Source organism: Platalea leucorodia (assembly GCF_965183815.1).
Source record: "Platalea leucorodia genome assembly, chromosome: 4".
In the NCBI taxonomy this organism is placed as follows: domain Eukaryota; kingdom Metazoa; phylum Chordata; class Aves; order Pelecaniformes; family Threskiornithidae; genus Platalea; species Platalea leucorodia.
The window spans coordinates 23,216,219-23,229,749 of NC_138826.1; the positions used below are offsets into that span (position 1 = coordinate 23,216,219).

General features: G+C 45.7%; 1 protein-coding gene across 1 annotated transcript in view; it reads left to right on the forward strand.

Moving 5' to 3' along the window:
- The first annotated feature begins 1,581 nt into the window (after nucleotides 1–1,581).
- Nucleotides 1,582–13,531, forward strand: part of PIK3AP1 (phosphoinositide-3-kinase adaptor protein 1) — a 45,739-nt gene continuing 33,789 nt past the window's right edge. Inside the window, exons 1-2 of the mRNA XM_082308522.1 lie at nucleotides 1,582–1,677; nucleotides 7,477–7,893. Of these exons, the coding sequence (XP_082164648.1) occupies nucleotides 1,665–1,677; nucleotides 7,477–7,893 (430 nt within the window). The 5' untranslated portion in view covers nucleotides 1,582–1,664. The remainder of the gene's footprint in view (nucleotides 1,678–7,476; nucleotides 7,894–13,531) is intronic.

The following is a 13,531-nucleotide window of genomic DNA, read 5'->3' on the forward strand; positions in this document are numbered from 1 at the left end:
CACTGATACATATGGAGAAGACCTATGGGTTCTCACTAAGCAGGAAGCTGACTCTGCTAGTCCTTTGTATGACACTGCAAGGCTTTAAAGAGAAAAAGAATTTAAAAGTTTGTTCCAAGGAGCATGTTGAAATCCTCATCTAACATCAGAGATAGGATTTTGGTTTTAACTTTTTATTCTGGAAGTTAGAAGATAAACAGCTTTACAAGGGGAAATAATGTGGAACAGTCATTTTAAAGTCATATACATGGTTATCCATCTGTTTTACTAGTTCTTAGTACATGCATATTATTCCATAGCAGTCAAAGAATTTGCGTAGACACTCTAGTTTCTAACTAGTAAATTTTTGTCCCTCACCTATATCCCAAGTAGATTCTGTATTTGCACACTTCTCCAGTGCCCAGATGTTCTTTATTCTGCTGTACATTTTCAGGAGGATTCAGATGGGAAAGTGCTGGTTTCTTCTCTGCATACCTGCAGTTTATTTCTCATAAGGCTGTATCATCAGGAAGTGTTTTTTATCCTAGCACTTTCTTATTGTGGGAGCAAACGCTCTGTTTTTGGAAGACAGGCTGTGGCACACCCTTTGTAAGCTTAAATTAGGTTTTGGGTAAAGCAGGATTTGGAGGTAACGGGGAGAGTTTGACCGACTTCTAAGATAGAGCTGATTAGTAGGAAGCAGTAGGTTCCTTACTGTTCGTAACCAGCTCTGTTCTAACACTAGTGTTCATGACATTAAGTAAGCTGCACACAGAATGTCCCCTGACTGCTTGGGGGTGGCTGTCCTGACTGGGAAACCTGCAAGGAGCCTGCTTTTGCTTTACTGAAGTGCAACGATGAAAGACTTCACTGGTTCTCAGCAAATAAATGTTTCTGAATGCAAATCAGTGCAAGTGAGTTTCCTGAGTTTGCAAGGGAATAGTCTAAAATAATTATTTAGGTAGAATCTGTTGCTTTGTCTTCAGTGACAAAACTGAGTCCTCTCTGAACTCCAACAGTGTCCTGCTGCTGCTTATTTTCTGGGTACTGAAACATGGGCATAGTTGTATGGAGTTTGGTAAATCTACGTTAAAAGACTGCATCTTCTAGAGGAAAACACAGAATATCGAGTTGCTTCATTCTTTACATGAACAACTTCTTTTTCTCCTGGGAAAAAACAAAACTCCTTGCTCATAGGAGACAGAAGTCAAAGCCCAAGTTAAGGGCGTGCATAAAGCAGCTCTCGCTTGTTCTCTTCCACAGCCTTTGCTCGAGGTGTCTCGTGGCTAGGGACAGGGACCTTCTCTGTCAGCGTGGCACGTCACCTTTCCTCACTGTAGCGCCGTTCCTTGGCCACCCGTGGAATGGGTGATGGGGGCCAGTGGGAAAAGGCAGCCCCCCTCCCATGGCGGGAGAATCCCGCCCTGGGCCTGGAGGGCGATGCCCGAACGGAGCCGAAAGCAGCCGCCGGCGGGGCCGGGCCGGGGCCGCCCTGTGCCCGGCTCTGCAGGGGGCGTCGCGGGCCGCCCTCCCGCCCCGGCCGGGCAGCGGGGCGGGGCCGGGCCGGGCGGCGGGACGGGGCGCCCGGCCGGGGCCGAGGAAGTGGCCGCGGGAGGGACGCGCCGCGCCGCGCCGCCGGCGATGTGAGGGAAGGGGAGCGGCCCCTTCCCCGCCAGCCCCGGACCATGGCGGGCCCCGGTAGGTGCCGCGGCTCCTCGCCCCGGGAGCCGGGGGAGCGGCGGGGTCTCCGCGCCCGGCCGTGCTGCGCGGCGGGGGCGGGCCGGGCGGGCGCTGCTCCCCGCTCTGCCCCCCGCTCTGCCCCGGCGAGCCGAGGCTCTCCGCGGCCGCCCGGCCCCGCGAGCGGGCCGTCCCGCGGCGGCGCCGGTGAGCGGGGGGCCGGCGGGGAGGTAGCGGAGCTGCTGCGCGGCCCTGCCCGCCCCGGCGCCCCTCCGCTGCGGGGGAACGGGGGAGGAGGGTCCGAGCCCCGGGGCTCTTCAGAGCTGCGGCGGCTCCTTTGTCCGCAGCCAGGTTGCTGCGCTTTCCGCCTTCTCTTGCTTCGCTTGGCTGGTGCTCGGGGCAGGGGCTGGCAGAGCTCGCCTGCGTCTTGAGCGCGCTTCGGGCTGGCCGCTCGGCCAGCCCTGAGGGAGGGTCTTGTGTAGAGGAGTCAGTCCCTGCTCAGCCTTTACCACCTAGATGGTTTTCTGCGATGTTTTGTAGAGAAGTTAGTTCTTCCTAAATACTGCCTTATTCCCCTGCATTTGCATACTTCCTTTTTGGGGTATGACTTGATGTCCCTTGCCACAGTGGCACAGGATCCAAACAAACTGAGCTAGGTTGCCATCAATGAAAATGTTTTAGCTAACGTGTGCATGTAAAACGGGTGAGAATAGAGCTGAGAACTCCAGGGGGAGAGGGGTTTAGCCTATATTGTGTAAGTCTTGCTTGTGCCCAATTTGCAAGTTCCCCTCCCTGCAGGGAAGTGTACGTGTTTTATCTAAAAAAGGAAAAACGTGCCATTCTCAGGGTGTGAAGTAACGTTAGTGTTTCACTGACGCATATCTCCTTGTGATGTAAAAATAAGCTAAAGGGAGGCCTCAGGAGACTTGTGGGCAAAACTACTTTTCTCCTTATAAACAGAAGGTGATTTCACAGGGACTCTTAAAAGTACAACAACTTCAGGTTCGCATATCTTAATGCAAATCTTGTGTTCCTATCACTGAAGTTTGGTTTGCAAAACTTTTATCTGCTTTGATTCTGCTATTTCCTCTTGCTTGTTTGCAGCACTTTATTTAAAGCAAAGGTTTTGTATTCCAGTCGAAGGGAGAGGTCTTGCTAGGATGTTAATAATTATTGCATGTGATCACTATTACTTCGTTATGCATTCCAGCTAGGCAAAGAATGCATTCATTTCCTCATACATCACTTAAATACACGCACTTCAGACACTGAAATATGAAAGGTGCTGAGGACTTCTGTTAATGGCCCACCAGCAGCTTCTAATACCTCTTGGAAGCGCTCTCTCTTTTAAGAATTTGATTATTAAGACACCTTGGGTTGGATTTCGTTTATATCAAAGGCAATTGTCTTTCATAGGAAGTGGATCCCTCTTGGATTCATGTTTTCGACTGCCATATTCCTGTATCCTCCATACACATGAATCCCAAAGCAAACTGATAACAGGCTGTGCAGCGCTTTTTCATTTAGTCAGAATTTGAGGTGGAAAATAGATTTGCTTGCCACTGCATATGATCATCTGAGTTGGAATAAAGGATTTGTCTGTCAGTTTTTTACCTGGTCTGTGGACAATGAGAAGTCATAGTCTTCTTAGGAGAGGGGTGTAAAAGGTGACACAGAAAAGCTGTGCAGTATTAGAGGCCCTGAATTTGCTTTATGGGGACCCGCAAGTACAATGAAAAACTATTTATGATCTGTAAATTGAAAAAGGTCAAACCTTTTGGCTTGTAGAATGTAATGCCACTTGATGACATCTGATTCAAGTTTAGGAAGTGTTAAGGGGGCAAGATGTAGTCTTACCCAGAGCTGATACACCAGCTTCCCACCGTATTCTTTAGCCATTTCAGTGGTAATCAGAACCTTACGATAGGGCCATAAGCCACTATCCCATATTTGCTCTGAACTTGAAGATTGTCACCTCACTACTCCCAAACATGGTCCGAAGATGAGCCTGATTTGTTTGCTTCTCAGAGAGGGACTACGAAGACGTGATATAGTCTGTCACTACAGTATACTTTTATTCTCTTGCCACGGGCAAGATTTGGACTGAATTGCTTCATCCCCTTCCATCCTGCGTGCGGTTTATAAGCTAGGGGAAGCTTTGTATCACGTTCTGTCTCTGTGCTATTTAGTCTGTGGGCCTTCTACCTCAATGAGAGGTCTTAGGCATTTCTGCAGTACTGGTTTGTAGTCTCATCAGTCTTTTATCATTGCTGTATAATGGAGTGTGCAACTAAGCACTGAAGAGGCAGCTACAGCTGGAGAGGAGTCCAAAGGTTATGTTTTGTCATTGCAAACTGGAACAGAACCATACCTGGATGTTTTTCTACGAAATAAACAAATATGCCTGCAATATTATTAATAGTGCTAACATTTTGTAAACAGAAGCAAAAGTCACTCTTATACCCTAAGTTTAGGAATGTAGAAACAAGGTATTGTTAAAATTTAAACTACATTACACTTCAGAGTATGAAAGATTTTTGAAAAGGTTGGCTGGCACAAATCTTTCTTCATCTTGCTATTGCATATACTGTTCGTATCTTTCTTACTTGAATTGAAGGCTTCCTTGTGTTTGTTTTTCCCAAACCAGCCTGTTGAACACACTGTCAAAGCATCTAAGTTCAGGGTTTAAAGAAATAAAGTGCTTAGTGTTCACCTAGGGATTTCCTTATATATGTACAGTAGGCAGAGTATACGTTGTACTTTGAAGTGTGCTCTGTGAGTTTTTCTGTAACTGCTGTGTGAAGAGTTGTGGGAAAAACTCCCCCAAACATTCTGTATTCTCCATTTATTATACTTTTCCCTGAGGACTGGACAGTAGTTGGTGCTGCAAAGGGAGGTATTTAGTTAGACAAATAATAGCATGATCCAGGAAAGCGAGTCCTGTGTCATCCTTCTTTTCAAAGAAGATGTTGCAATCGAAACGTTCCAGTTTTTTTGTTTTCTTTATAACAGTCCCATTGCTGACTTATGCTTATTTAGCTCTTTAAGACCCAGTTCCAGTATTTTCGCTTATGAACATAGAGTTTCCATGGCTCTAAAAGTGGAGTCAGTAATTTTATTTCTCAGTTCTCCTTTTAAAACCATTGTTCCTCAGTTTATCCTAGAAGTGTAAAAGGCTATAAGAGTTGAGGTAAAAGGGCCTGAGGAGAGCTGGCACAGCTCTGTTAAGGGGAATGGTGTGCCAGTGGAGCAGCGCTATCCAGGGAATCCATACCTGTCCTAAACAGTAGGTGAAGTTCCTTCCTGCTGGGTGCAGAGGCTACACTGCTCTGGGTGGTGTTGTCTCTGGGGATATAAATGCAGGCAGGGGACTTGCAGAGAGTCTGTCAAGTTTGCATCTTTTGCCTACATATCGGAGAAGGAAGGCTTCTCAGATACTTAGTGCCCCTGCAGCACAATGCATGTTTAAAAGCAATGACCCCACCACCATCATCTTATGTCCTCTCTAAGCACAGCTGCTTCCTTTCATTGAAAGACTGGAGAAGGGCCTGTTTGCTAACAGGTTTAGTTGCGGAAGCTGCGCTTTTTTAAAAAATGCATGGTAGAATTAGGTGTCCCATTTTACAGAATGTTAAAATGCCCTGGAAGCCAGTGCCGCTTTCCCCAGAGTCCGGAGGTGGGATTTCTCCCAGAGAGCACCAGGGTAGGACGTTAGGAGCCCTGGGCACGCCCCAGAGAGTCGCTGCGTTGTCTCGCCATCTGACGAGGCTGGGCTCAGCTGGCTGTGCTGCGGTGTGTGGGCTCTGTTCATGTCAGATAGTTGTGCTGCCCTTTCCCACTGTACTGCATGTAAATCAACACGTGGCACTGGAAGCAGAAGTCTGCGGTACTCCTCCCTTTCTAGAATAAAACAAGTGTCCTCCTGAATTCTGCTTGGTTTTGCTGTTTCTCCTCATGTGATTCTGTTGTCTTTGTCAGGTGGTGTTCAACCAGAAGCAGTATTCTGGCGATAGTGGTGATCTCACTGGTGTGAAAGCCATCTTTTTTCACAGCAGTTTTGCAATCTTAGCTTAACAGTCCCAAGGCTTTCGGTCTGTTTGTCTGCTTTATGAGTTTGCTGGATCCCCTCCATTGAGAATGCTGTCTCCTACAAGCCTCCATCTGGGGTTCAGGAGCTGTAGTCACACAGAAACATGCAGCCGTCCTAGTGAATACTGCTGAACTGCAGTGTCCGTGTTCTCCATAGCTAGGGCATCGTCCTTTCACTGCTAGAGACTTTCCATTTATGCAGGTAACCGTAATGCTATTGGTTGAGCACAGGGCACATCTCCATGCTTTACTTCTCAACTGTACCAATTCTGCTCAACTACAATTTACAGTTTGTAATTGTATGGTTTAGAGCTGGGGTACCGTAGCCTAAGACATCATTTCAGCCTTCATTTCTTAATGTTCCGGGGAAGGTGGCAGAATGGAGTCTTTGGAGGCTGTTCAATTTTGGTTGAATTTTAATAAGGTGACTGCAAAACCGTCATCTTCAATTCTGGTGAATTCACTCTCTGCAGATTCTCTCTTTGGCATGCCAAATTTTAGGCATTGCCTTCTACTTTAATTAGAAAAATCTGCCTTTGCTTGCTTCTGGATGGAGATGGGTTGGAAATGTTGACACTTGTAAAGAGTCAAACTGGAATTATAAGACAATTTACTAATAAAGTTTGAAATGCTCAGCACTGAAATTTGCCGTGGGACCAGAGCCGTAATCATCAGATTTGGGTAAACTTCTTCACAGGTGAACGGGCAAATTAAATTCAGACTTAAAAGTTTTCTTGAGGTTGGTGGGAGAGCACTGCATCATGTCATATTGGTTCAATCGGCATGTGATCTTCTTAGCAAGCTGGAAACAGTTTTAAAAGTGCTTTCATTCCAGAGCACAGAAATGCAGGAGTGTGTAGGCAGGAGCTGTCTCTAGAGAATTATGGAATAAATCAACTTTGGTGAGCGCATTTTGCGCTGTGTTATGGCCACCACTATTGTATTAGTTCTTTTCCTCTGAAGAGAGGGTTTGTCATGCCAAAATGGTTGGGAAGCTTTTGTATGACAGTTCTGGGGGAAGGACTCTAACACAGGCTTGCAAAGTGTCTGAAGCCTGAATGATAGGATTGCTGTGCCGCGAGCACTGGGGCTGGCGTACCCTTCACTTGCGTGCATACCTTGCAGGCAGTTTGCTTTCTGCTGCGATGAAAGCAAATGTCTAACACCATGGAAGCCATAGTGACTTCCTGTAAGCGTTGTGGGACCTCATTTAAATAAAGGCCTTTCTTATTTTAGATGTGCCCTGTTTAGTGTATACTCCGCTTGAGCGATTAATAGTCTGCAGTTGTGTTGCAGAGACCCTATGGTTGCCTAAAATGATTTAACTTCATGTGCAAAGGTGAACTCTCCTTTTCAAGCTAGTTAGTTGTGGAGGTCGGGTTTTTGTGGGTTTTTTTTCCTATCAACGTGCTTTAAATCTGTAAATCTCCACGTGGTTTGTTTCACTTGAAACTAAATAGGAAATCCCCTTCTTCATAGGAGGGTTTTTGAGAATGAAAAAACTACTTAGATTTTAGTGGGGTAAATGCAAGTAGGAGTTCAGCCACCCTTAGAATTGCTCTGTGGCTGTGAACACCTCACTTTGGATATATTTACTGTTCCTTTGAAGTGCTTTGGAGCTTCTGACGTGATTTATAGGGACAGCTCTGTGGGTTTTTTGCTGCAAAGCTGTGGGTCAGTTCTTGCTTTGAATTTAATCCTCCTCCCTGTGATCATCTTGCACCTGCACAGGCACCCCTGGAGGATATGATGTGCTGATCGTATATGCAAGTGATGCCACCGAATGGTGTCAGTACCTTCAGAACCTCTTCCTCTTTACTCGGCACGTTAGAAAACATCGGATTCTGAGCTACCAGCTGGAAGGCGAGTCTGCCATCTCCCACCAGGAGCTGGACCTGTTCAGCAGAAGTCGGAGCATCATCCTTTTGCTATCTGCTGAGCTGGTGCAGAGTTTTTATCTCCCTCCCGTCCTGCAGAGCCTTCAGGAAGCTTTATGGCCCCCCTACAAAGTAGTGAAGCTGTTCTGCGGTGTTACAGACTGTGATGACTATTTGACCTTTTTCAAGGACTGGTCTCAGTGGCAAGAACTCACAAATGATGATGAGCCTGATGCTTACCTTGCAGCTATCAAGAAGGCTATTTCAGAAGGTAAGGTAGCAGCCGTGGAGTTGCGCTTTCTGGTCAGGGGTTGGAGGAGGGAGATACATGATATTGTTTATCCTTATTTTAACACTGGTAATGTGTTTTACTGAAATAGAAAACTAAAGCAAATTGCACAACACTTCCTTGTAAACTAGGAAGTTTTGTAAGCCAATTTTTCTATGCCTGGTCAATTGGTCCCTATTTTGGGAGAGATTGCCAGTGACTCAGAGAACTTCTGAATGTGGAGGTTATCTTAGGTGCCTGGTTTTGAATGCAAATCAAAAATAAAAACTGAGTATCTTTAAAGTTCTGCCTGTAAATATTGTGCCCTGCAGCTTATTGACCCCAATCAATGGAAAATTATATTTTCCTTCAGACTTACGTTTCTGTCATACCAGAACCAAAATAAGGTTGTCTAATATGTATTCTTTAGCACGGGGCCTGAAGTCAGAGGTATAACCATACTGGCAACAGATCAGCTTGTTACTTATGATGGAATGGCAGAGATTAATTGGAGAATTGCACTGATGGCCTTAAAAACAACCCAACCAGTCTGAAAGTGATCACCTCATAACAAGCACAGAGGACTTACTGGCACAGAAGTGTTAACAGCTGGAGACTACAGAAGCCCAGTGTACTGAGTTTTAATTGAGTCTGAACTTTCCTAAACTCTAGAGGAGTGTGTGGTACTCCTTTCTCATAGTTTCTGTTGAAATGAAGGTGGAGAGCTCCGGGGAGTCGTGCTGGTCAGGATGTTTTTATGACACTGCCGTACTTAAGAGTTATGGTGTTCTTTGCCAGCCTTAGCAGGATTGGAGTCCTGTGGTTGCATCTTGGATTAAGATTTTTCTGTATTTAGTGGCATAAATGAGGCAGTGCAGTCTTCTAGTGTGTCTGGTGGTGTGTGTATAAAGGTGCTTTATGCCAGGATAACAATGGCAATAGTCATGATGACAAATTTATCACAGTAAAAATAAATTTTGAAAGTCATGATCTTGGCCAAAACAGTCCCCCTGAAAAAAGATGACTTAGGGATTGTGCTGAAGATGGCATTCTCAGGTGACCAGGTCACAACAGATGTTTCCTAGTGCCTTTTAAAAACCTGCATAAACTGAAGTTTGCATCTCCCTTTCAAACACCCCTAAAACATCTTGGTTTCCCAATGGATAACCTAGGGCTAAAGTAGTCTGGCTCCTTTGCTTTCAGCTTGGAAGAAGACAGGAAACAGTGTCTGAGCTCTGAAAAATAAAGCTGACCAGAGATTAAATTAGCTTTTCTGACACTTTCTGGCAAAAGTAGAAGTTTAGTTACTGTTTTCCTCCAAACTTGGGTCTAGAGCATGGCACCAATATTTTATTGATTTTAAACGTGCTATTCACAGATAGGGAGATTTAAACAACACCTCCCTGGATTACTGGTGTTAATGGTTTTATTTAACATGTGTGAGGACTGTCAGAGTTATTTTAGGCCAGAGTGGGAGTAAGTTCTAGTGTAGCTGAAGAGTGTGTGAGAGTACAAAGGGATGTCGATCCTGAAATCTCTTCCCGGAGCCAGCTCTCACCAGTCTCCTCTGGCTTGCTGCATTCCGAGTGCGCAAAGTGCAACACGGGGCAGAAGAGACTCCTGCTTCCTGGGCTGCGGGTAGAGCGGGAAGCGCGAGTGTCTCTGTTCTTCGTTAGATGGACTGGCTGTAGTGGGAGGTTTCACGTAGCCAAGTGGATCCCTACTAGTGAGAGGCTTTCACCAATCTTGCTTGTTTTGGGTGTATTAAAAATCAAAGAGAATTTGAGGTGAGGTGAAGGGAAGGGGTCGGGCGTGGGAATGGATCAGCTAGAAACCACTCTGGATCAACTGCTTCTCTCTATAGAGAAGTGTTTGTCAAAGGGAAGCACCCTGGTTTTTATGCTGGGAAAGCATATCTGTTGGCAGTGGTGCGCTGAATGCGGAGCCTTGTCAACTAAAGAGCAGCCTCCGTTCTCTTTGACGTCGGATGCGGTCAACGAATTGCATTAAGCTGGCCTGGCTCTCTTCCTCCACTTCAACAAGTGGCTCTCCCCAGGTGAGCTAGCGCTCTCTGTGTGCAGCTGGCTGCCCCTTGGCACGCTGGGGGCTGTGCCAGGGGGACCTGGGTGGTGGATCTTCCCAGCACTTCTCAGAGCCCACCCTGGGAGGGGGCAGAGGTGAGTCTTACTGGTAGCGCTATGCTGTCTGTCTGAGCAGCCAGGGAAGTACGTCTTGTGTGCCTGGCTGTTTAGTGGGCTGGCTGCCATACATCTGTGGCAAAACTTCTTTGGGCTAAGGTGTTACAGTCTGACTTTTCATGGTTGGATGTAGAGCCCTTCTCCAGAGGTGTCATCTCTGCTGAAAGTTGGCATGTGCTGAAAGAAGCTGTGCTTTAGCTTTATGTAAATGGTGTTTTGAAAGGAAGATTGTGCTTTGGATTTTTGTTGTTGTTTCTACATAACAAAAAAAAAAATCAGCTTATTTTCTGTTTTCTCACTTGAACAATCATACACTGATCTCAAACTGACTTCAGTATATCTAGAAAATATTTGACTGAGAGAAAAAATGAGATAAAACCAAACTCGTTTGCTGTGGAGTCTGCTGTAGCATTTTCCAAATAGTTTGGTGCACAAAGATTCAGAATTTCTGGACTTCTGTTACTGTTACGGGAGCCCTACCTGATGTGAGCTGTCAGCTGCATGCAAGGGTTGGGTAATGTCAGGCTGTTTCTTCATGCACATCAGAGCAGTTGCCAAGGCAAGCCATCCACTGTCACTCTGACTCTTGTGAAGGAAGAACCTACTTAAGATAGGCTGGTTTCATGGCAGAGGTGTTTGGATGAATATATCAGGTCCTGCCTCTGTGTGGGAAAAAAATGACCTCTTCCATATATATCAGATCCTGCCTCTGTGTGGAAGGTGACCTCTTCCATCCTGTGATGCTACAGACCAAGTTTTGTGAATGGCCGCAAATGCAAATGCTCTGATGCTTCCTCTGAAGAGAAGACAACCCCAGGTGTACATAGTTCCCTTTTTGGGTGAAACTGTGAAAACTTTCTTCTTCGTTGGTAATAAAAAATTAGCATCTTCCTTATAGTTTAGTTGCAGCCAACCCCAGCATGAGTGACTTAAAGTAAGAGTGTTTGTGACAGCAGAGCTCTCCCATAGAGAAACACAGCCTGCGCTCTGCTCCCAGGACTTAATTGTTAGGATTTTAGATGAAGGCTTTGAAGTTAGGAGCTCTTAGAAGGTCTTAGTTAAGTCCATTCTCTACAGCAGACTGTGAACTTTTCCTGAGTAAGGCAGCCCTCAATTTCTACAGCACTTAGCAGAGCAAGTTTATGACCAGATTTGAAATGATTTGTCTGGGTGTCTTCCTCTGGGAAGTACTTCTCTACACACGTGTTCACCAGTAGTTCTAACAGCAGCGTTGGCACACATTGAAAACCTAAGCCTGATGCAAAAATGACCAAGCTTCAGCTTCTTAATAGCTGAATCCTGAGGTAGTGGAGCATATGATACAGGGAACAGCGAGGGCAAATACTTCTCTAGAGCCTGCACACTTGCCCTGCTCAGGCTATGCTGTTGCCTCTAGCACAGCGATCAGGCTGTGGTTTGTTTAGTGCATCATGGGAACATGACACCCCCAGACAGTCACACACTGAAAGCTATTTTAATTTTTATTAGTTTAGTACAAATTCAGAAATGAGGAAACACTCATCTTGCCTTGTTGAGAACTGTGTGCTGACACTGACTCTTGCTCTCTTGTAGGTGGGGCATTTTTAACTTCTACTGTTTCTCAATCCTGGCAAACTACAGAGGGCATGAAGGTTTCCATTTGCAGCCACTCCTGTTATCTGTGGGGAAGTTTTTCAGGCTATGCAATAACTGTGCTAAGGACGTGGAAATGCTCAGGATGGCACTGTAGAAGCCAGCTCAGGTCTGACAGGGTATAGTCACCAGCCAGGGTGCAGTGACCAGCCTGCTACTTAAGCCCTCTTGTCTGGCTTGTGATACCACACCACGCTGTGCTGTGTGCGTTGGGCAGCTGGAAGTCTGTGCCACACAGTTGGAGTCCGTGACCTTTCTCTTCCTCCTGTGTTCTCAAAGCTCAGTTGACATCTGTTTTGTACTACGCACATTTCAGCTTCTCCAGTTTATTTCAGCCCCTACCTATGTTGTCTTGAAAAATTTCAAATTTCCTGCTTTAGAAGTTTATGTTTCCAAAGCATTTACTAATTAATCAGTGGCTTTGAACTTTCTGTACCCAAACAAACTCTTGCAGGGAAAAACCCAGGGAAGTCAACATCTGCCTGAGATTGCTAAGGTGATAACTGAATGTAACAGTAGCTGTGAACCGTACTGTTGAAGGGCAAGTGCAGCCTTGACTGAGCAGAGCTCTCATGCAATGAAATGGACAAGAAAGAAAGATCAGTACCAGCAAACTCCTTGCAAAATAGGAGGGTCAGAAGTGCATGTGAGGAAGCATGTGGTGAGTATGGAGGACAGTGGACAGTTAGAAGGAAGATGAGAATTTTGCTAGAGCCCTGTAGATGAGGAAGAGTTGGAATCTCATCGAGAGATGCCAGAGACCAAGGCAGTGAGCTTTTGTTGGGATGTTATCATTCTCCCTCATGTACATGTCAAGGAATTGAATTAACGTCCTGGCTTTCTTCTTTTGCGCTGGCAAAACCACGAATGAAACTTGAGAGCATATCACAGAATCGTTCAGGTTGGAAGGGACCTCTTGAGATCATGTAGTCCAACCTCCCTGCTCAAGCACGGTCAGATAAAGCAGGTTGCCTGAGACCATGTCCAGTCAGGTTTTGAATGTCTCTGCAAGTGGAGACTTCACAACCTCTCTGAGCAACCTGTTCCAGTGTTTGACCACCCTCAGAGTAACAAAGTGTTTTCTTGTGTTCAGATGGAATTTCATGTGTTTCAGTTTGTGCCCATTGCCTCTTGTCCTGTCAGTGGGCACTATGTAGAAGAATCTGGCTCCCTTTTTTTCATTCCCTCCCATCAGGTAAACATTGATAAGATCCCCCCGAGTCTTCCTTTCTCTAGGCTGAAGAGTTCCAGCTCTTGTAGCCTGTCCTCATATGAAAGATGCTGTGGTCCCCTAATCATCCTTGTGGTCCTGTGCTGGTCTCAAGCTGTAAAGGTAAAGTAACCTTGGAATAGGCTACTGGGAGTTTGAGGTCAGGTTGGACAGATGCGTAAGATGTTCTCAAGTGTGTCTCAACCCAGGGGGGTGAAGTGGTAGTATGTGGGAGATTCCCTTCAGCCTGACACTTCTGTAATTACTTGATTGCTAGCTTTTGCTCATCGCTGCCATTTAGGGCTAGAGCCCTAAATTCACAATGAATTTTTAAGTTTGGCAGGAGCTGCTCTCCCTGTTATATTGGGGGTTAATATAAATGATCTGTTCAGTGATGATACATAAATTCCTATTTGTTAGGTATCTCAAGATTTCTGCTGAAAGGCAGGTTTTTCCTAGAGTAACTCCTTGGCCAATAGTCTTTCTGTGGAAGGGTGTCAGACTTTGTTCATTTGATTGCTCAGCTAACCTCCATGTTAGGCCTTGATGCACTTATGAGCACTGGTTTACCATGGAACTATTTCAGGACACAAGCACAGTG